The sequence below is a fragment of the Actinia tenebrosa genome, unplaced genomic scaffold (assembly GCF_029948245.1).
Source record: "Actinia tenebrosa isolate PJP-AT-01 unplaced genomic scaffold, QUT_ActTen_1.0 PGA_scaffold16__25_contigs__length_10494907, whole genome shotgun sequence".
Lineage (NCBI taxonomy): Eukaryota > Metazoa > Cnidaria > Anthozoa > Actiniaria > Actiniidae > Actinia > Actinia tenebrosa.
The window spans coordinates 5,102,443-5,125,152 of NW_028292576.1; the positions used below are offsets into that span (position 1 = coordinate 5,102,443).

General features: G+C 36.8%; 1 protein-coding gene and 1 long non-coding RNA gene across 2 annotated transcripts; both read right to left on the bottom strand.

The window, feature by feature from the left end:
• Positions 1-1,579: 1,579 nt before the first annotated feature.
• On the bottom strand, positions 1,580-15,638 carry LOC116295298 (uncharacterized). The gene is made up of 13 exons (XM_089031046.1): positions 15,441-15,638; positions 14,382-14,841; positions 11,776-11,961; positions 11,200-11,442; positions 10,604-10,759; positions 9,432-9,677; positions 8,813-8,973; positions 7,818-8,046; positions 3,230-3,348; positions 2,833-3,009; positions 2,483-2,741; positions 1,916-2,074; positions 1,580-1,816 (listed from the first exon to the last, which is right to left on the bottom strand). Exons 1-13 carry the CDS (start codon positions 15,636-15,638, stop codon positions 1,698-1,700), a joined length of 2,712 nt encoding a protein of 903 aa, XP_088887172.1. The 3' UTR covers positions 1,580-1,697.
• A 472-nt stretch (positions 15,639-16,110) lies between these two features.
• Positions 16,111-18,416, bottom strand: LOC148910639 (uncharacterized). The gene is made up of 2 exons (XR_016119953.1): positions 18,328-18,416; positions 16,111-18,030 (listed from the first exon to the last, which is right to left on the bottom strand). It is a non-coding gene; the product is annotated as an uncharacterized LOC148910639 (long non-coding RNA).
• Between the last annotated feature and the right edge of the window lie 4,294 nt (positions 18,417-22,710).

The window sequence follows — 22,710 nt, forward strand, 5'->3', positions numbered from 1 at the left end:
TTCTCTGAGTGGATTATTCTTGGACAGGGTTCCCGCAAGATTCGTATTGTTATTGTGTATCGTCTGCAATATTCTCCCAATCATCCTGTGACTACTGGTTTATTCTTTGAGGAGTTTTCTGATTATCCTGAGTCTATAATCCTCTCATCTGAGCACTTCCTAATAACTGGCGACTTCAACATTCATGTCAACGTCGTTGGGGACCCGCACAGATTGAAACTCCTCGAGTTATTGGAGACAATGGGTTTACAACAGCATGTCATAACACCAACTCATGAGTCTGGTAACACATTGGACCTAATCATAACACGACAATGCGATGACTTGGTCAAGGAAACTCCGATATCGGACTATCACATTTCCGATCATTGGTCTGTTATATGTCGGTTAAACCTCGACAAGCCTAGGATTACCAAGAAAGCAGTGACCTTCAGGAGGATCAAAGCCGTTGATCTGGGAGCACTGTCTGATGAAATTTCATCTTCGGATTTATGTACAAATACCCCGGACACACTGAGTGATCTTGTTACTTGTTATAATTCCACTCTTGCGTCTGCCCTTGATCGGCATGCACCACTCGTCACAAAGACCAAACCAGCTAGGCCCCTCGTGCCATGGTTCAACGATGACATCAAGGAGGCTAGAAGACAGAGGCGTAGAGAGGAGAGGAGATGGAGGCGTACTGGATTGGAGGCCGATTGGCTTGTATACAAAGCTACCAAGAACAATACCAATATTCTTATGAATGAGGCGCGAAAAGCGTTCTTCAACACTCTGTGAAAAGCTGGGTATACGAGTCTTGATATTCTCGTATACGAACTCGTATATTTGAAGAATACGTAAGTATACGCAAGTATCCGGTAATCGGATATCTAAAGTGTAATGGAATATGCGATTTCGTATACTCCCGTATTCGGACTGTTTTTCCCTGTCATGGAATATCAGGGGTCCCGGTACGAAGCTGATACGTCTAGTATCGACTTCGTATTCTCCTTGATTTTCCATGCCATTCTAAGTATTTGAGAATCACGTATCTTGTATTTTCCGATTCCCCGGGTTTATATCTCGTATTCTCAATGAATCCCCATGCCATTCCAAGTATTCGAGAATCACGTATTTTATATTTTCCGATTCCCCGGGTTTATAATTCGTATTCTCAATGATTTTCCATGCCATTTCAAGCATTCGAGAATCACGTATTTTATATTTTTCGATTCCCCGGGTTTATATCTCGTATTCTCAATGATTTCCCATGCCATTTCAAGTATTCGAGAATCACGTATCTTGTATTTTCCGATTCCCCGGGTTTATATCTCGTATTCTCAATGATTTCCCATGCCATTCCAAGTATTCGAGAATCACGTATCTTATATTTTCCGATTCCCCGGGTTTATATCTCGTATTCTCAATGATTTCCCATGCCATTTCAAGTATTCGAGAATCACGTATCTTATATTTTCCGATTCCCCGGGTTTATATCTCGTATTCTCAATGATTTCCCATGCCATTTCAAGCATTCGAGAATAACGTATCTTATATTTTCCGATTCCCGAGCATTCTTTACATTTTGGTTTCATCAAAAACATTTTTAATGCAATCATATAATTTTTGTGAAAGATAACTTTAACATGTTTTACTAATGAAATTTAAGTATTGATGAAAACTATAAAATATATAATTGAAAGTTGCTTTCGTTTTCACTTTTTCTTTGGTTTTTTGCTGTTTTGCCGTCTTCCAGCGATTGGGGTGCTTGTTTTGAAGGCGCCGGGCATCTGCTCTGGTGTCTTGGGGTCAGGAAGGGCTAACTCTTGTTGAACTGTTCAAAAAAAAAAAAAAGGAAATTTACAGTTCCAAAAAGAAAATAAATTAGTTTGCACGTCAGGGACAAATGTTCTATACAATAAACCTGACTAACCTTGAGAAAATGATAGTTTCTTTTTCTTGATATGTCGGTCTTCGCGTACCTCTGCGTCTGATGATTCATCTTTTGAAAACTCTCCTTCTCTGGCAAACTCTTCCTCGCTCTCTTCTTCCGAGGAGTATGTCTCATACTCTTCATCCTCTTCATCCGAATCTTATGAAGAAAATATAATTCATTATTATTTAGCGTTTGAATGATCAGTGAATTTTTTTTTCTGATCATGCTTTCAGATGGCGCTCAAGACCTTTAAGATCACTCTTCGCGCTAGTCAAATTACGCCACGCGATGATTTGTTAATGTATAATGAGCAAAATCTCTCTAAATATACAATGATTGATGGCATTGAGGATTTAGAGTGATGTTTTAGTTATTACGAGATAATTTGTTCTAAATGTCTTTGTTTGGGGGGGAGGGGGGACATTATGACATTGACTTTCAGCTTCCTACAACTTCCTTCCAGCTGACAAAATGCGAAGCCATTGAATATTAGATAATCATAAACAATCATGCATAATAATTATGCCAATAAACAGTCAATTAACTTGTATATAATTACTATACCATGTGCCCCTTTTCCTTTCAAGAATGGGCTCTTCGGAGAAGAACTTCTGCAGCTGCTGTCCTCATCCTCCATATCTTGAGTTCTTGTTTCCTGCGGGTGTTTTGGTCGGTTGCGCTTTCTTGTTAAAGGCTGTGGGTTTTTTCTTGAGAGGGATGGTCTTCCCCCATTTTCCAGATCTCTTAAGGTTGATGCTGTGGTGCTGTTGTGGTGCTGTTGGTTGACGTATTGAAGTTTGTCGTTGTTGAGAAACAGCCCATGCTGGAGGTCTTGATGGTAATTTCCTCGTACAATTTGCACCCCTCATTCTCTTGTTTTTGAGGTGCTTTGATGTGCTGTCTTTCTCCTTAACTTTTTTCTGTAAAGCTTCGAGGAGGCTTGACAGCTCAGCACTTCTCCAGGATGGACTACGCACGACCCATATCCCTTCCTCATCTCCATCTTCCTCGTCGCTCATATAATTATGGTCTATTTCTGACAGCCTTTCTCTTTCTGCTTCGTTTGCCACTTTCATCCTTTGAACATATCGCTAAATGTAGAAGGACACAAGAAGAAATATTTGTTGTATTAAACATATAATTCTTTCAGTCCATAATATTAAAATGTTCTGTTTTAATAGGTATGATTTAAATGAGCAACAATAAACCCACACAACTGATAAGCGCTTTATAAATTGTAATTATTATTATTATATTATTATACTACTACTTTGAGCAGTATTACAGCGGTCAAAACGGCTCACGACTCACCCTTCTTCTTCGGGAAGTAAGGATCTTGTCTTTCAGTTTTTTTTCTGTCGCCTCTTTCCTTTGTGGCAGATTGTCCAAGTACTGCTGTCTTTTCGTCTCGAAGTATCGAGTAACAGCCCCTTAAGAAAAGATGTGCTTTAATTAATGGTCATTTCAATAAGTATAAACTTTGTTTATAAATTAGAAGGTTTATCTGGTCAAATAGTTGGTTAAAGCCTCCATTTTGCCTATAAAGTTCATTGGTTTGGACATAAAGAATTTCCCATGAACCGTCAGAAAAGTAACAACAATTCATTGCGCGCCTCTTCTGATATCACCGGACCTGCTTTGGCAGAGGGAAAGATTGCTAAATTCTGCACGTTCTATAAAAGATTTTGTTAAGAACCATTTTTACAGATCATTTACAAATAGGGAGGAAGTAATCATTGTTTAATACGGTGGAAGTAATTTTGCGAGAAAAAGGGCAAGAGCATTGTCTTGGCTCATATTACTTTTGTGTAAAAATCCAAAACTTACTCATAATAACTGGTTTTTCATAGCCATTTTCTTCTTTGGTTAGTTCTTGCACCAGAAATGCCCTCACAGCACTAAGGTATTTTTCCTTTCATGGTTTGTGTTTCTCCTAGACCCATATGATGTAATACATACAATACGAGTGGCCGATCTGTATACGATATACAACCATGAGCCGAAGGCGAGTGATTTTATATCGTATACAGATCAGACACTCATATTACTTATGAAGCATCTAGATTAATTCTCTCAGGTTTTAAAGAAATTTTAACAATAAAAGTCAATAATAACAACAAAATCCAAGTTGAAGTTTATGCAAGTGAACAGAATTTTGCAGATATACAACTCTCTTCATGATTATGATTATCTATTGTATTTCCTTCATGGATTATTAAAGTGCTACTACGACGAAAATCGCTCAAACTTGGATTCAGCTGAAACTTCCTAAAAATACTCTTTAAAGGTCCAATAATCACTGTATGAAGTGTTTTCTCAATATTCAGGACGAAAGTATGATATTTTTACGATAATTTTTTGGAGTCTGTGACGTCATACACTCAACATCGAACATCGCTCCATACATTTCTTTGTAGTTTATGATCGAAATATCAGTAGTAAAGGGAGAAAGAAATACCCAAACACCCCAAAATATAAATTATAGTCACAAGTAATGTGAAATAAGCACATTAGCCACCCTTTGGGCTTCATAGGAATGAAATAACAAATAAGCATAAGCATAAGCATAAAGTATGGAAACTTTTACATTTATTTCCTTATGCTCATGCTTGTGAAATCCAACGTGTAAACTGGGCGTACATAAGATCAAGCATAAGAATTACAATAGTACTATGTTTCTTATGCATATGTTTATGCATGCTTATGTTGAAATGTGAACCGGCCCATAAAAATATCTTTAAAATTATATATATAGTTCAGCTGATCTTCAGTATAATTTGACTCATGCAGAACTCAAAATAAAATAAATGGTTTCATAAATTACATACCTTCCTTTTGGGTATTCCTTGAGTCTTAAATCATTCACTTTCAGCCATATTATCATAAATTAGGTGGAATTTCACTCTGGAATAAATTAAATTTAAACTTTGAGATTTACCGTTATTGTAACCTGATCTTTCTTGGCAGAAATTATGAAATTTTGGGCTTCTTTCGTGAATTTTTCTTTCGTAAATTGCGTATTTTTCATCGTGATCAAGAAAATATATTCCTCTAACTTACCGATACTTCTGGTGGTATTATGTTATCGTGTAGGAGATCATGCTTACGTTGACTCACGATGGCGCCAAAATCAACGATCTTGTCACTACCTTTGAAACAGCCTCAAATACCTTCTTTTGTGAATTCCAAAGTCAATCCAGTGCATTTGAGTGTTCCTGAAGCTTTTTTGATAGCTTATTATGATAGTTGAACAACTTATTCATTTCTGGAGAAGACAAGACAACTGTGAGATCTCGTGGAAGTCGGAGTTACGTTTCGACCATTGAGGACAAACGGCGACTGTGACTATAAAAAAAATATGGCTCGATTTACTGGAATTTGAGCTTCATCGATTCGATGGAGTGTAAAATTTCTTTTGGAAAACAACGAACTTGGTCTTATATCTGATGTGATCGGCGAAGAAGAAGTGGAGCGCCTTCTGTAGCTGCAAGAACACCCATTTTATCTGCCGTTTGTTCTGCTGTACAGACGAAAATCGACCTTTGGCCGAAGAACATTCAAAATAACCGCAGACCGCCATCGACGCTGGCTCAACAAATTATGTTTTTGGGTTCCCTGTGTCTTAAACCGCTGACCAAATGAGGATGTTTGCTAGCTGCACAATCACTTTGCTTTAATTGGTCAACTTCTTGTTAATAAAATCTCCTCTGTGATGCCTGTCTTCGCACTTGTCACTTCTGAAACAGTCTCTAGTTTGCGTCTCATTTCAATTGATGAGTCATTTGTCGTTAAATGTACAGCTAAAATCACTGAAGACCAACAAATCGATTGGATTGGACAACATCAGCGCTCGCCTTCTTAAGGATGCTGCTGACGTAATTGGAAAGCCAGTTACTAATCTACTGAACCTATCCATCAAGCTTCACTCCCTTTCTCTCATCTGGAGAGAATGTGCTAAAGTCACAGCTCTTGAAATTCCGTAATAGAAATGATGCTACTAACTATCGACCAATTTCTATTTTTTCAACTCTGAGTAAAATCCTCGAAAAAGTTGTCCACCTTCAACTCTATGAATACCTAATTACGAGCAATCTGCTCTCCGAAAGTTAATCTATATTGTGCCCTAAAAGCTGGTGTCTATAAGAACGATCTTATATGGTTTGATTCCTATTTGACATCGAGATTTTTACGCACTTCCTGTGGTGTGGAACTCTCAGATCCATTACCATGTAACCTTGGTGTGCCACAAAAAAGTATTCTTTGTCCACTCTTGTTTATCGTCTACTTAAACGATCTACCTGACATTGTGCAGCATACTGAAGTAAAAAGAAGAAATGGAAGTGGGTTTCGTTTGCCAAGCGTTAAAACGAATTGGGAAAAACAAAGGAAATTTTATCGAGCCATTGAAGAATGGAACAATTTAAGTAATCATATCAAGGGCACTAGGACAACGAATGTGGTTGGACTTCTATAGGTTTTTTTTCCTTTCGATTATTTGAATTAAATTAACGTTATACTTGTTTACTTATCTTGCGTCCGTGTTCCTTCGTTCGCTGTTGTAAAGCAGGCGTTTTCATTCCAAAGGTCAAACGGTTTGAATAGCCTATATGAGCGTTACTTCTTTAACGGCCGTTCCGTACTTGACTCTGTTTGTTCTATACCAACAACAACGCGACCGCGCGATGCTCCTTACGTCAGTAATATTCAACCGTCCAGAGTTAATATGGTTAATCAAATCCACCTTAAGTTCCATACAGAGTAAGTAAGAGTAACTTTCCAAAACATGTAATTTTATGTTTTATCAATTTGTATTTTGTCTCATCATTTTTTTCATAACTCAATCTTGTTATATTATTAGCTTTACAGAACCTTCTTGAAAATCACTATAGCAAAGAAACATTCTGTTTAGATATTATGATAAATAAATAAATAGACTAAAATTCCATACAATTGCAAAATTAGTTTGGCACCGCGCGGATGAAAAGGCTCTTCCGTGTTTCGTTCTCGTTTCTTCAAACATTTGTGTCAGAAATGTGAAGGACAATACTGTTCATGTTCTGGTATGTTTTTGTCGAATTTCGTTTATTTTCAATATTTCGATGTGTTTATGCGATGTGTCATGTTTAGCTAAAGCACTTCTGAGGAGCCACGGTACCAAAACCATATACTGAAGCTAGAAAAAACAGCTTCCATTACAGGGGGGGGCAGTTCTCTGGAATAATTTGCTCAATCATACTAGAGGGCAACCAAATCTTAAATTTTTTGTAAGAAACTTAGAATAATTTATTATTAGCATTATAAAGCTATTTTTAGTAGATTGTAGTAAATTTTGTACATATTATTTGATCTAATTATTTATTATTTGTTATTGTATATACGGCTCTCTGGAAGAGCATTTATTTTTATGAAGAGATTCCGTATTGAAATAAAGGTTATGTATGTATGTATGTATGTATGTATGTATGTATGTATGTATGTATGTATGTATGTATGTATGTATGTATGTATGTATGTATGTATGTATGTATGTATGTATGTATGTATGTATGTATGTATGTATGTATGTATGTATGTATGTATGTATGTATGTATGTATGTATGTATGTATGTATGTATGTATGTATGTATATTTACTGGATATAGCAAAGGAACGATGATGATATGCTTTATTTCAATTTCTGAACAAGAAGATGACAGGGTATGTTCAGGAAAAATTTAGGAAATCTCAATGTAGCTAAAAAACATTGCGTACCATCATGGTTGTCACCTATTTCAGTTTTAGCTTGCAAGAAATTCAAAAATAGTGTAAACCAAAAAGATCTAATGACATTCCGAATTAAAATAAATAAATTTTCTTTATGAATATGCAACGTTAAATCATAGAATTTAAATATTTTACCTGCACAGTAGCCAGCGTGAACATCAAACGATGATTTTTGGAGCTTGTAAACATAGAAGCCATGACATCTTCGTACAAGAATAGTGGTGTTATATTTACAGCAATTGCCATCCCAGTTAAAACACACAGTACGACGAACTACTCCGTCTTGAATACCCGGATGAGAACCAAGCAGCCAGCCGGTGGCCTGGGTTGAACAGTGCATGGAAGGAGTACAAGACTCAGGGATCTATAAAATAAAGTATGACGAGTAAAATGAAAATTAAGAAAGGTGATGGAAGACGATGACGATGATGATGATGACGATGTTGATGAAAATGCTGATTAAGCTAATTAAGCTGCTGCTGATGATCTAAAAAAGTGGAATTGCGATGAAGGTGGTGTTGAAAGATGACGACGATAAGGATAATGATGATGATGAAGAACGTTGGTAGTGTGACGGAGGTAGTAATGGAAGATGACGACGATGATGACGATGGGGATGATGATGATGATGATGCTCAAGAAAGGTGATATTGTGATGAAGAGGTTAATGGAATATGATGACGAGGATAATGATAATAATGATGATCAATGAAGGTGCAGTGTGATGAAATTGGTGATGAAAGATGAAAACGATACTGACAAATTGAAGAATGGAGATTTTAGTTGATATGATCTAATCCTCATCATTTACTATGTAATAACCAATACTAATCTGCGTAGCATTGGAGGGTTGGAGCCAATCACAGCGCGTTTAGCTGTTTAGCCCTCATTCTCAGGCTACTGTAGCCCCTCTTTTGTGTATTTTTCTATTTTCTTTTGAATAAAATAGAATAAACTTGTATGCAAGAAGCAAAAACATGAAAAGGAAGAATAAAAATAACTTCACTTTATCGCCATGTTTGTTTTGTTTTTTCAAGTTCCAAAACTGCTTAGGCCGGTCATTTTGTCCACTCAGCTGGTAATAGCTGTTGACTGGATTCTAAAGTCGCTTTAGACACATATTTACTTACCTGCATAGATTGAGATGTAACAGGATCCTGGAGGCGGAACCACACAGACTCATTCACAGACGTGTCATTGGAAGCTTGATCAGGACTACTAATAACATCGTTCAAGGTTCGTTTGGTAGCAAGTATATGGTGCTTTGCACACATTCTGTGCCATGACACTCCTGGAAAAACGAATCTTTTTATTATGGATTTGCATATGTAGTTATTAATGGAGAATAGACAGAGCTCAAGTGGGAATCAAGAGTGGCATTGGAGTAGTAAACTTGTCTCTTTCACTTCCAATTCCTGGACTCCACAATCACGTGTGAATAAATTTTGGACTCTTTCTTGATCCGAGGGTAAATTCTAATTCAGTCCTTGAGTTAACCGTGCCCTTACTTTAATCAGCCCAGAGGTTGTTTTAGGGTTCAATCTGTAAGTTAGCCATGCCCTGACTTAGATCAGCCCAGAGGCTGTTCTAGGGTTCAATCTGTGAGGTAGTTGGCCCCTTTGATCTGAGGTTGTTTTATGGTAACGGTCGATAAAATATCAGATTTAGTTCAGTTATATTTCTACTATCACACCACATCTGTAATGTGATTGGATAAGAGTAGAGTAGACTATGTTTCTACTATCACACCTGTAATGTGAAACTGATGGAAATCTGATCCATGGATATTCGAGACGATGCATTCCCATTTTGATTGATTGCGGTTTTCGTTCAGCTCGTTTTCCTTGAAGACTGATGTGGTTGTGGTGTTTTGATGGATGACTCCGTCTCGTACCCAGGCCACAAAGGGTTCTGGGTAACCAAATACAGGACACGTCAAAGCGGTTGGGAGTCCCTGAACCACGGTGGGGCCTGGCTGATCAATATCTATGATGGCTGAAAAAACAACCAAGCATGAAATCAATTTATAAATTAAAACTGAATGGACAATAACAAAATGAAGCGTGCAATATTTATCAAGTTCATACTATAAACTAATTGCGATTTTGAGACCGCAATAGCACGAAATATTGACGACTAGTTGGGAGAAAATATATGCCGTATTGGGCGGTGTCGAGAAGCCCAAAACCGTCAATATTTTGTGGTATTGCCGTCTCAAAATCGCAGTTAGTTTTGTATCGCGATTCTAATATTTTTCAATTAAATAAGGATAAAGGAAAAAAATAAAATAAAATAAAGGAAAAAGCCAGAGAAGTGATAATGATTTTCTTCAGATTCTCACTACCTGACAGTCGTCTCTCTAGCAAAGGTTTCTGGAAAATGCTCGTCGTTTTTGAAAACTTTGTATGTTTTCTTTGTTTTCATCAAAATTCCACTTTCATTATGATAAAATGATATAAGTTTTGAGATAATTTTATTGCTTGCACTGTTTGTTTTTATTTTTATACTTAATTCTTTATATCCTAATGCTTTGTAAATTTGCACGCCAAGTGTTCGCTCAAGCAAGATTTACATTTTCGAGAATACAAAACCGAAGTAAGCTTAAGCTTATTCGAAAAAAAGTGGTTATTATAATTTCTTTTAAAAATGTTCTGCGCTCAAATTTATCAGCTTTTCCGAAGGAAACGGCCGAGTTATAAATTGGGCCTCGTTTTTTGCGTTAAGTCACAAATCGCCGACGCGTTCAGAGCGCATGCGTTGATTCTATGTAGTGCGCATGCGTGGTAGTATGCGCCGTATTTTCGCCGTCAATCAAACGCTATGAACCAATCGCGCGCGGTAATTCTGATACGACAATTATATGTAAGACCATATCATGATGATATTATCAGTATGATATTTTATAGCTAGTCATGGAATACCTTTGCTCTCGGAATAAACTTCAACTTCACAGAGTGTCAGTATTCCCATGTGAATCAGCCTGATGTTGACATAGCGGCCAGTCTTTCTCGGTTTACAGTAGAAGGACTTTTTGTTGAGAGTTTCCATGGTATAAATGCCTCCACATCTGTCTCCACCTGTTCAATAAAACGTTACAATACTACCTTGTTATCATCATTTCGATAATCTTTGAGGTAGTGTGAGATTGAGCAGCACGGGTCCAGCAAACGAAAATATATTTGGTGAGGGTAAAATTCCTAAAATACACAACACCTTAGTATAAGTATAAGTTTGTTTAGATTACTACCGAGCTAATGAGGTTGAGATGAGTCATGGCCATCCTTTCCCACTCATCATTTGGAGGAACTCTATATATTTCCAAAACATTGTTCTTCGCCAATCTTCACCCAGCCCTCTCTCAGTTGGCCCACTGCATTCATAACTTGAAATACCCAACCCTCTCCCCCACCGTCTTAAGGGGAAGTCAGTTGGGGTCCTTAAGCTTGTATATAGTTTTACTAGTTTTACCCTTAAATTTTGCTCCGTCATGGCAGTTTTTAAAATTATATCAACTTACCCACTCGTATATCAATGTTTTTCAGTCGTTCTTTTCCTGCATCAGCTCTGTTCACCATAAATATTTCAGACACAGGTTTAATAGAGCCAAGGTCCACGCGCCACCACGGATTGTTCTCATTTGCTGTGTGCGTACAAGAGTTCCCGCCAAAGTCTCCATTTGAATTACCATCAACTGCTCTGTTTGGTGTCCCTCCCCCTTCAGTGGAGGATTGTGAAGTAGGTCTTTGAAGGGCAATATTTTCTATACAAGAAATTAAATGATTATAGGCAAGGCAAGGCAAGGCAAGGCAAGGCAAGGCAAGGCAAGGCAAGGCAAGCGCTAAACTAAGCTGAACTAAAACACAAACATATGCACTTATATGCAAGCGTTTTCTTTTTGTATCAGGGCCCAGTTGTACGAGGGGTGGATAGCGCTTTCATGGATAAATCCTTCTCCAGTGTAGAAATCGAAGCTGTTATCCAATACATTTATTCTCTAGATAGGATTTATCCGTCGGACAGCGCTATTTCGCATATTATCGCACATTCTTACAACCGGGCCAGGCTAATGGGAATACGAGGGAGCTTTGCTTACCGGTAGGATTGCGGTTGACCATTACTTCACATAAAGTTAATTCCTTGCTGGCCCCCGGTAGGTGAACACTGACATACCTCCCTCTTAAACCAGGTGAACATTTAAACGCTGACTTTAACTGACCGGAAAAGGATGGAATGTCTGCGCATTTAGGATTTGAAGCACTACCTTCTCCAAACTGGTCACCTGAAATGAGATTGATGGGATGAGCTCCATAAGTCGATAATACAAGTACAGTAAAAGTTCTCTGGAGGATATTGCACGGTATTGGTAATAATAATAATAATAATAATAATAATAATAATAATAATAATAATAATAATAATAATAGCTCTTATTAACCGAGTGCGAGGTCTGTACCTTAAGTTATGGACCGAGTTTTTTCCACTGCCTTATGGCACAAGCGCGTAGCGCGCGGGCCATAAAAAAGTGGAAAAAACGAGGATCCATATGGTCCATAACTTACGGTACGTACAGAGCAAACGAGGTTAATAAGATATTTATTATATGGCAGGGCATTGAGATTAAAAAGAGGCGAAGTAACAAAAAGTAAATTTAACAGCGCATGTCAAACGAGAACTGCATTGGAAGGACTTCCTGTACATGCCAAAAGTCATGTAGTGTTTGAGTCGCTCAAAAAGAGAAGTTTTAGTTTACTTTGAAAGAATTTAGCAATAGCTTAAAGTTTTATGAAATACTAGTTAACAAAATTGAGGCTTTCTTTTGCAAAACATGTAAATGCAAAGCAAAAAAGGCATCAAAAGAAGACCTCAAGAACTCAACATGAGATTGAGAAGAAAGCCGTCGTACTTCAAACTTCAAGCTATTCACAACCAAGATAAAAAATACTACAGCCTTCCGCTTGTTTTCCAGCCTTTTATTGAGGAAAAACCTGTCTCCAGAAATGAATGCGAAGCTTTAGAAAATTACGGCTGGCTGAACATGGATAGTTTTCGTCAATTTTCGACGTTTTGACTGTTTGAAGCAGGCCGCCATATGCACAATGGCTGAAGTCATGAAGACGGCACACTTTCGACCCAATTAAAAAAGGTACTGCCAACTCTCCTGTCTAAAAATGCATTCAAATTCAAGTGGGGGTGAATTATTACTGAAATATGGAAATACTTCAAGATGGATGAGCCTAGAAAACTGCTTAAAACGTTTACCAAAGAAACTACTGGCTTCTTCACCCGATCGATTCAGATAAGTTCAAACTGGACGTTGTTAGCTCACTGAAATAACAAATTTACGCTAATTCTACTTGTAAACCTATCTTTATTTCATTTACTGAATTAGCCGCTGTTCACCACCCTTTAGTTCGTAGTTTGACTCAGCTTTAGCTTTAGCATAGTTAGTTTTTCTAGTTTTTTTTTAGTAGTACAAAATCGCTCAACTACTGCCGTGTAGAGCCTTGATCGAAAGAGTTTCGCTTGTATGAAAGAGTTGTCGCTTGTTTGATAAGTTTTATATTAAATACCAGTGACTTTCAGTTATCTTTAATTATTTATTGAAGGTTCCTCGACGATTTTCATCGAGAAATATATTTTTTTGATAAAGATTTGAATGTTTTAAAAGATCATAAGTACGTACACTCAGTGAACCATTTCATTTTTCGGTCCGTACCGTAAGTTATGGACCGCAAATTGACCAATCATAGCGCGTGAAATTACCTTGCCATATAATAAACATATATATAAAATACTTATAATAAATTAAGATATAACTATAAAAAACTAACGAAGAAAAGATATATATGTATATATAAATATAATATGTATGAGGAAAATAAACTATAATAGAAAACTATGTTAAAATTGATAAAAATTACCTATTGTAAGCTGTGTTAAAAATATATGTCTTGAGCTGTTTTTTAAAAACGCCAAGTGATCTAATTTCCCGAATATTCATAGGAAGGCTGTTCCACAATGTGGGGGCAGCAGCATAAAAAGAACGAGCCCCTAACGTAGAAAGCATACGCCCCTTGGGACGGTCTAAAAATAATGAATCATTCGTTCTGAGAGAATAAACAGAACAGGACTTAATAGACACTAAATTACTAATATAGCTAGGCGAGACATTATATTATAAAGCCTTAAAAGTAATAATTAAAATGTTAAAATAGATGCGGTAAAAAACAGGTAGCCAGTGAAGGTTATATAGAGCGGGTGTAATATGTTCATACTTTCTAGTGTTCGTAATTAATCTGGCAGCAGTGTTTTGTACGCGTTGTAGCTTAGTGATCTGATATTTAGGAAGGCCATACAGCAAGCTATTACAATAATCTAGTCTAGACGTAATGAAAGCATGGACTAATGTTTTAAGGCAATCCTGAGAAAGGTATTTTGAAATCCGGCGAATATTGTGAATATGATAGAAAGCAGCCTTACAAACTTGATTTATAAGAGCATCCATACTAATTGAATTGTCAAAAATAGTTCCCAAGTTCCTAAATTTAACAGAAGGATCAATCGTATGATCACCTACATGAAGTACTGACGGATTTAATTTATTTAATTGTTGAAGAGTTCCAATTACTAGAAATTAAGTTTTATCATCATTTAGTAAGAGTCTGCCTTTAATCAGCCAGTTCCTTATATCTTTAATACATTCCTCCATTTCGCGAATGGCCTCATCCTGCGCGTTAGCATCATCAGGCTTAAAACTCACGTATAGCTGAGTATCATCGACATAACAATGGGCCTTTTGGAGAAGACGTTCAATAAGCTTGAACAGCGTAGAAGTGTACATAACAAATAGTAGAGAACCCAAACAGGAACCTTGTGGTACCCCACAGTTGAGATGGCATTGCTTGGACAGAGATCCATCAATACAGACTTGTTGGCATTGATTAGAGAGATATGAACGGAACCAGTCAAGTGTAACGCCGCGCATTCCAATGTCCTTCTCAAGCCTCTCCAACAGAATGTCGTGGTTGACGGTGTCGAAGGCCGCACTGAGATCGAGCAGCACCATAAGTGTGACATGCTGAGAGTTTATGTTCAAAGGAACTTCGTTCATCACTTTCAGCAACGCTGTTTCCGTACTGTGGTGTTGGCGGTACGAAGACTGAAGTTCAGGATATAACGAGTTCATTGAGCTGCGTCTTCTTGTGATTGGTTACTCTATGACAATACGTTTGCCGAGGCATGACGTCGAAGTTCGGCGAATATGATACGAAGACTCCCGGCGTGACCTCGGGTCGGTTGCCGAAGGAAATCCGTTGAACTGGTGTACAGTGAGCTCCCAGTACGGGTCAGAACAAGCGAGGTAGTATGTGAATACAGGCAAATTTCATGGCTTAAAGACGCGAACATTAATCTCTAATGCGACTTTCTCGGTTCTATAGGAATGTGAGAGAAGGGTTATGACTAAAATTTGGCGCTGGAAAGAAAATTCGAAGACGTACGAGGTTTCAAAGACCCGTGATTGTTCGCTTTTGGGACTCGAGTTTCCAACCTTCTCTTCTTTCTTACTGGTGGGGGAAAAAATCTTAAAACGGGCTAAATTCAAAAAATAACCACGCAGAGCGAAAGAAGTGTTCTTTATCAATGATCGGCTAAAATTTCGAGGCTTTATTTCACGTTTCAATGATTTTATTGACTTTTTTGATGAATCGCCATACATTTCCTTATGACATGACACCACAGAAACCAAGCTTGGGCTACCTGTGTAATTACTGGCAACAGAACATCGATACAGCCGATTACAAGTGTTGTTGGTATAGGGTCCAGCAAGCAAGACTTTTTGGGCGTGGCCTCAATGAGTTTCCGGACATCGTCTTGGCTCAGTAGATTAAACTTGTCAAAAGAGGGTACTTCAGGAATATTCTCGCTTGCACTGTAAGGGGGAGAGGTCGAAACCATGTTGTCAAGTTTGGTCTGAATGGTGTTGATCTTTTGAACAAAAAAGTCGCCAAATTTATTGGCAAGGACAATCTTATCCTCGAATTGAGGATACTCAATCTCGTTCACTCTTCCAAGCAGTCTCTTAGTTGCTGAAAACAGTTTCCTCTGATCGGTACTGTTTTCTTCGATGAAGCCTTTGCACTGTGCCAAAAAGCTAATATTCGATGGTATTCAAGAAACGCATATCCCCTCAGTACTTTTAGTGTTCTAGGATATTCAAGATACCTATCATACTTGAAGTATGCCTGTTGTATTCACGATGAATACTAAGCCATACCTCACGTACCAAGTATTGCTGGAGTATTCACAATGGTATACTTGTCATACAAATATTCTAGAGTATGCTGCTAGCACACACTCGAAGTTTCTGTAGTATTCAGATAGAACACATAAACTTAACAACTGATTATCAATGGAGTATGCGTACTGGTATATGTCAATATACAGAATGTATTTTATTTGATATTTCATTTTTTCAACAATTGATGTTAAAAAGGTAGCATTCTGGTTTAAAATTATCGACTACAATGTTTAGGTGTTCCCCTTTATGTACTGAAATTACCATACCATAATGTGAACTAATTTAATGTTTATGTATATATTTTTAAGTGCTGTTCACCCTTATGTACTACATTACAATTAAGTAATATACTATAATATGAGCAAATTATATACACACACACACACACAAGAGATTATCAAAAAGTTAAGATTCATTGAGGTCAGTAAGCCAAAGGTATTTCACTTAATTGAAAACAATGCTTACTTTAAGTTCAATTGTTATTCAACAGAGCACATGAATAAATGTTGCTGCCACTCCACTTCACAGCCCAGTTTTAAGATCTCAATATTAAAGTGGTCACTGAGTACATGTATGAAAAGTGCTAAAGATCTTTCAACATTTATAATGGCACTATTAAATAAATAGTCCAAAACTATAGATGGTTAATGTGATCAAGACCTACTTTAGCTGTTCAATTTTGGATAAATACTTTTGATCATGTATTAAAAGGTTCAAAGAAGGACAACACCCACTTCTTGTAAAACAATGCTTACTTTAAGTTTCAAATGTTATCCAATAGAGCACATGTATAAATGTAGCTGCCACTCCACTTCACAGCCCAGTTTTAAGATCTCACTATGAAAGTGGTCACTCACTGAGTATGTAAAGTGCTAAAGATCTTTCAACATTTATAATGGCACTATTAAACAAATAGTCCAAAACTATAGATGGTTGCACCACAATGCTCAATAACATTTTTAAAAAAACATTCAATTACATCAGTATTCCAATTGCATTTGACTCAATCGAAAACAATCCTTGCTTTAAATTTCAATTTTCTATCCAATAGAGCACATGTATAAATGTAGCTGCCACTCCACTTCACAGCCCAGTTTTAAGATCTCACTATGAAAGTGGTCACTCGCTGAGTATGTAAAGCGCTAAAGATCTTTCAACATTTATAATGGCACTATTAAATAAATAGTCCAAAACTATAGATGGTTAAACCACAATGCTCAATAACATAAAAAAAACATTCAATTACGTCAGTATTCCAATTGCATTTGACTCAATCGAAAACAATCCTTTCTTTAAATTTCAATTTTCTATCCAATAGAGCACATGTATAAATGTAGCTGCCACTCCACTTCACAGCCCAGTTTTAAGATCTCACTATGAAAGTGGTCACTCACTGAGTATGTAAAGTGCTAAAGATCTTTCAACATTTATAATGGCACTATTAAATAAATTGTCCAAACAAGATGATTAAGAGGGTGAAGACCTAATGAATCATGCAGCTAACTGTTCAGGTTAGAAAACAAATGCTGGCTGATCAATATGTGGAGCAGTTGATTATACAAACCTTACTTATTTCAATTACAGATAAATTCTCAAAAATGAAATTCTTTCATAATTAATTAAAAAAACCAAGCACATTTTACTTATGCATTCTTGCAATACAAAGTAGCATAGGCGGTGTCGACCATGGTTGGCCTTCACCATAAAGATAGTACAAGACCATTTCCAATTCCATTCTCTTCTTGGTTCTCTTCTTCTATTTTGTAGGTCTTGGTGAGTAGTGTTAGAGCTGATTGGCTTTCTGAAATTGCAGGGAATTGACTTGGCGCAGTTTGTGTTTGTTGAATTTGAGCTGCTATGGTTTATATGGAATTCGAGCTGTTTGAGTTACATGTATAGCATCAGTCTCTGCCTCATCATTCAGGTTTGGATCTGATTCAGAAATGAGGGGTAATTCGTTAATGCTGGCAGGCTCCTTTTTTTAGTCACATTTGATTTCTTTTCTTGTTGTAATGTTTCCTCGCCTCCTTTGAATGAAGACCCATTCTACTGTAGTGCAAAAAAATTATTATACGCTTTTAGAAACAAATCAAAATTTTAAGGATATTATATTAGATCATAAGTGTACTAATATGATGCTGTAATTCTGAAACATGTCAGGTATAATACCAGAAGCTACGAAGTTCAATACATAACTTTTCTAGACATCTGTTTGCGAAGGAAAACCAATCTTTACATTATCTTCAAAATGGCGGGAAAGACATGTCATAACTAATATGCGTTTAAAATTTCAAATAGACTGATATGGCGATTTAAAATAAATTAAAAAGGTTCATTTTTACTTACAGCTAGCTTATATCTATTCAGTCTTCTCTTTCTCTCAACAAATAAGGCATGAATACTACTGGAAATTGTGACCCAAAGTAGCTTTGCTCACAATGGACTTAGGCCCTAGAAAAACTGAACTTTGTCCAAGATTATGCAATTAGGAGCTGAGGCCGGATATTTTTTACGGCAGGTAGATTTAATAACTGCATAGTTTGCTTGAGTCTCCCTTGCTGTCTTCAATCAGATTTATGTAGTAGCTTGTCTTACTGCACTTTAAATAATCACTGTAGATTTTTTGGTTATTTTGCGTCTTTTTTCTCCTGAATTAATGGTTTTTATTTTATTTTGACGAATAATTTATATGTCGATTTAAAGAATAAGAAAATAGGAGGTCACCGTATTCGTTTTCGAGATATTGAGTCGCAATCATTGAACATTTTGCCGCCATTTTGAATTTGACGGTTATACAAAAAGGATTAACCAGGCGTTCTTTCCTCAGTTGAAAGATCTTGAGATGGCACGCAGAAACAAAGTCAAAGATACCGACATAATTTCGCTGTGGAATCAATAAAACTAGAGAAAAAACGTAGCATAGTCTGCGTTCTATATTGTGGCATCTGATCATCTAAACTTGAACTGACTAACACCATGTGATCATTGTGCAGCGACAGTAAAAAAACAACATATATCATATATACACTATGCTATGAAAAGCTCTTGTACAGAGGTTTAACAACTAAATATTTATTTATTTATTTATTTATTTATCTATCTATCTATCTATCTATCTATTTATTTATTTATTTATTTATTTATTTATTTATTTATTTATTTATTTATTTATTTATTTATTTATTTAGCTTCGCCATTCAAACACTCACACATGAACACCCTCACACATACACCACACATACACACACACGAGAATAATTACATACATACATGATATAGTGCACTAATGACTAGTCTCTAACGCCATGTGATCCATGTGCAATGGCAGTAAGAAATAATAACCCTATATTATATGTACAATAATATGAAAAGTTTTTGCACAGAGGTCTCACAACTATAGTGGCCTATATTGTTCATTCCAATCATGCAAATGTTTGTCGAACCACGCTATAGAATATAACTTTGACCCTCATGATTGTCCAAACGCGTTATACATTGTCAATGATTATGCTAATAGCACTAATGAATTTTCACTTTTGGGTAAATGATTGTCCATAAATGCAATTGTTTGTCATTTGGTGTTATTGAAGTTGAATTTCGCGCACAAGAAAATACATTCCGCGCATATGAATATACGAACGCGCTATTGATTGTCCATTGATGCCTGTGAATGTACACGCATATTCAAATATTGTTATTGAAAGATGATCCGCGCTACTGATGTTACTTGTGGTATTGATGAAAGTACATTACACGTTATTGATACAACTATTGGCACAAATGAATGTATATTTTCTGTTAATGAACAGCAAAAGGTGTAGTGTTAAACAAAAAAGGTCTATTACAAGTACATGGCTTTTGTTTTTCTTAGAAATCTCCAATGCATTGAGCCCAAGTGTTGCTTTCAAACACGTGACGGTCAATGGCGGCGTCGTAAACCACGTGATTCATACTGAACGTGACCTTGACCCACTCGAGTGCGTAGCAGTCTGTCTGTCACACCAGTCATGCAAATCAATCAACTATTATTCAAGTAGCAGACTGTGTGAGATGAACAGTGCTGCCAAAAGTGACGTGTCGTCCAGTGATTGGATGGAAAGACAAGGAATCTCCCTGTACGAAATGATTAAAACAATCGATAATGGTTCCTGTGAAAAGTGATCATTGATCATAACTTACTTCCAAGGTCTTAATATGAGAAGGTACGTGAAGACAATAACTTGAGAAAACGAGCTAGGTTTCGTGCGAATGAATTGATGCCCGAAGCAGCAGCGAAACTCAAAATGATCACAGGGAGTCCGAATTAGATAAAAGTGAAAGGTAAAAATAATTGAAAACAATCTAGGAAAAGTGCAGTACAATACGTTTTCGTGTTCACTAGTTTTCCTATGATATAATTCCGATCCCATTTGACTCTCTGGTATTTCAAATGCAAAATATTGTTCATATTATATAGCGATTTTATTTTCACCTTCCACTTTTATCTAAATTGGGCTGCCTGTGACAAAGACCAATAAGTTTATCACAAAACCTCGCTTTCGTGAATCAGTTACCCTTAAGTGGGCTACACTTAACTCCACCTACATTCCTGTACTTCGCATGCTCGAGGATTGACAGGATGCGAGAGATCGAGAGTGGAGAGTCAAAAGAGTAGATGTTGACGCGCATGCCCAAATCTTCATTTGTTATAGTATATAGTATTTCTTGTAGTAGACATTATGAGGTCGAGGGAAAAACTGGGCCGAGTTAGTATTGCAGTGTATTTGGGGGCTGTTTTAGGAGACGAAATAGACGCCATTTTGGAAATATGTTCCTCAAAAGAACCCCAAAACGCATTGCAAAGTGAAGTCAAGCCAGGTTTTTCTTCATCTTCTGAATCACTATTAGACATTTTGCTAAAATAGTGCTTTCCTAATTTTCATAAATAAAACCAAAATCATCTTAAAATTTTTCTTGATAACTTTTCAATCGAGACATTGAAGGACTTGCTTATCTTCATATCTACACACACTCTATGGTGATTTTTATAATCCCCCACGCACTAACAACAACACAATTGTAGTTTAGGGACTAGTTTCGTCCGTTTATTAGGACCTGTTCAACCTAAATGAATCTAACTGAATGATAACGTTGCGATATAGTGTTTATACTCGTGATGAACGAGAGCGCGCGCAGTAAACTTGCGCGGGCTGTAAAAGTATAAGAAGAAAGAAAATTTACATTATAATTGTTCTAGGGATCTTGATTAAGTTCCATTCTGTTTTGTTGTTTATTATTTTATCTTGTTCTTCTCTGCTAATTTTAACAGACTCAGTTATTTGCCTCAACATTGCATCACCCTGAAAAGATCTTGTCACATTCATGGTGAAGTCTGTAATAAGCCCTTCGTGTTTCTCTTTGCAATGTCTACTTAGTGCTGATGATTCGCCTTTCGAATCCAGTGCCATCAAATGTTCTCTTTCCCTAGTGTACGCCTTTCTTGCCGTCTCTCCGATATACTTATCGCCACAGGATTTGCAACTGATCTCATACGTTACATCTATAGCTCTGCAATTTCCCCTACCTACTGTTTGGCACACTAGGCAGTCTTCCTGTCCACAAGGGTCTTTCCTGAGCGAGTTTGACTTAAAATCTTAAAATTAGACTGAAATCTTGTTAATTGGATAATTATTTCATTACCAAGTGAGAGATGACTTTATTAGTAATGAGTAAGAGATATCAGAATTTACGAACATTTAAAATATGCAAAAAAACATGATGCTGGCCGTGTCTTTGTTCTGTTTCTATCTAATACAAATCTTTCTAATTTCACACTTTTCTCTTTGTTATTCATTGCATTTTGTCTTTAGCTCTTGACCTCATTGCTCATTCAAGAGCAATATATTTTAGTATTTCAGAGCAATATCTACATGTTACCCTGGGAAGCAGGACAATATCTGCATATTGCCTTTGAATTGGTAACAAGCAGGGCAACATGGGGTATAAATAAAGCCCTCCGAAAAACAAAGAAAACTGATTCAATTATATGATAATACAAACGCGATGAATACGTAATATCAGCAGGTCAATATCCAGATATTAACCTTGAGTTTGTAATAAGTTTTTCCCCCTCGTTTCAAACTCAAGGTACCAATTTCAAAAAGAAGTTAAAGAAACCCACTTTAATGAGACTTTGTTTACTGCAATGTGGGATAAGCGTAAACATTGAAAATGGCGTAATCACAATCTACGAATGCTCACTAAAATAAGATTACGACTACGATTTTCTTTATCTTACACACCGGATATTTTTACCAACTATAGTGCACTTTTCGGGACGAGGTCAAAACAATGGTCCAAAATAGGGATCCGATTTTATGAATTAAGGTGGTGGGTACCTCTTCTGTAGTGTCTGTAGTGGCAATTTCTATACACAAATATGTTTTTTTAGCACACATGCGGACAGACAGTCCATTCATTTCTGTGATTTGGCTTTTAGCTTTGGAGATATTTGGTGACAAAATCTAAGATTTCACATCCAGAGGTGGTGGGTACCGGGTAACACCACCCCTCCCCTAAATTGGATACCGTGAGATGACAGTTGTTTTGCCCTCATCCCACAGGCAGCCCAAACAAGGTTCCTGTGTATGCTTTATAATGGAATGTATGGAAGTTATGATAAAGTTGCGAAAATAAAATGTTTCACTCAACAATTTGCCTCCAAAGTTGCTGCAGTTGTTGCTTTTACTC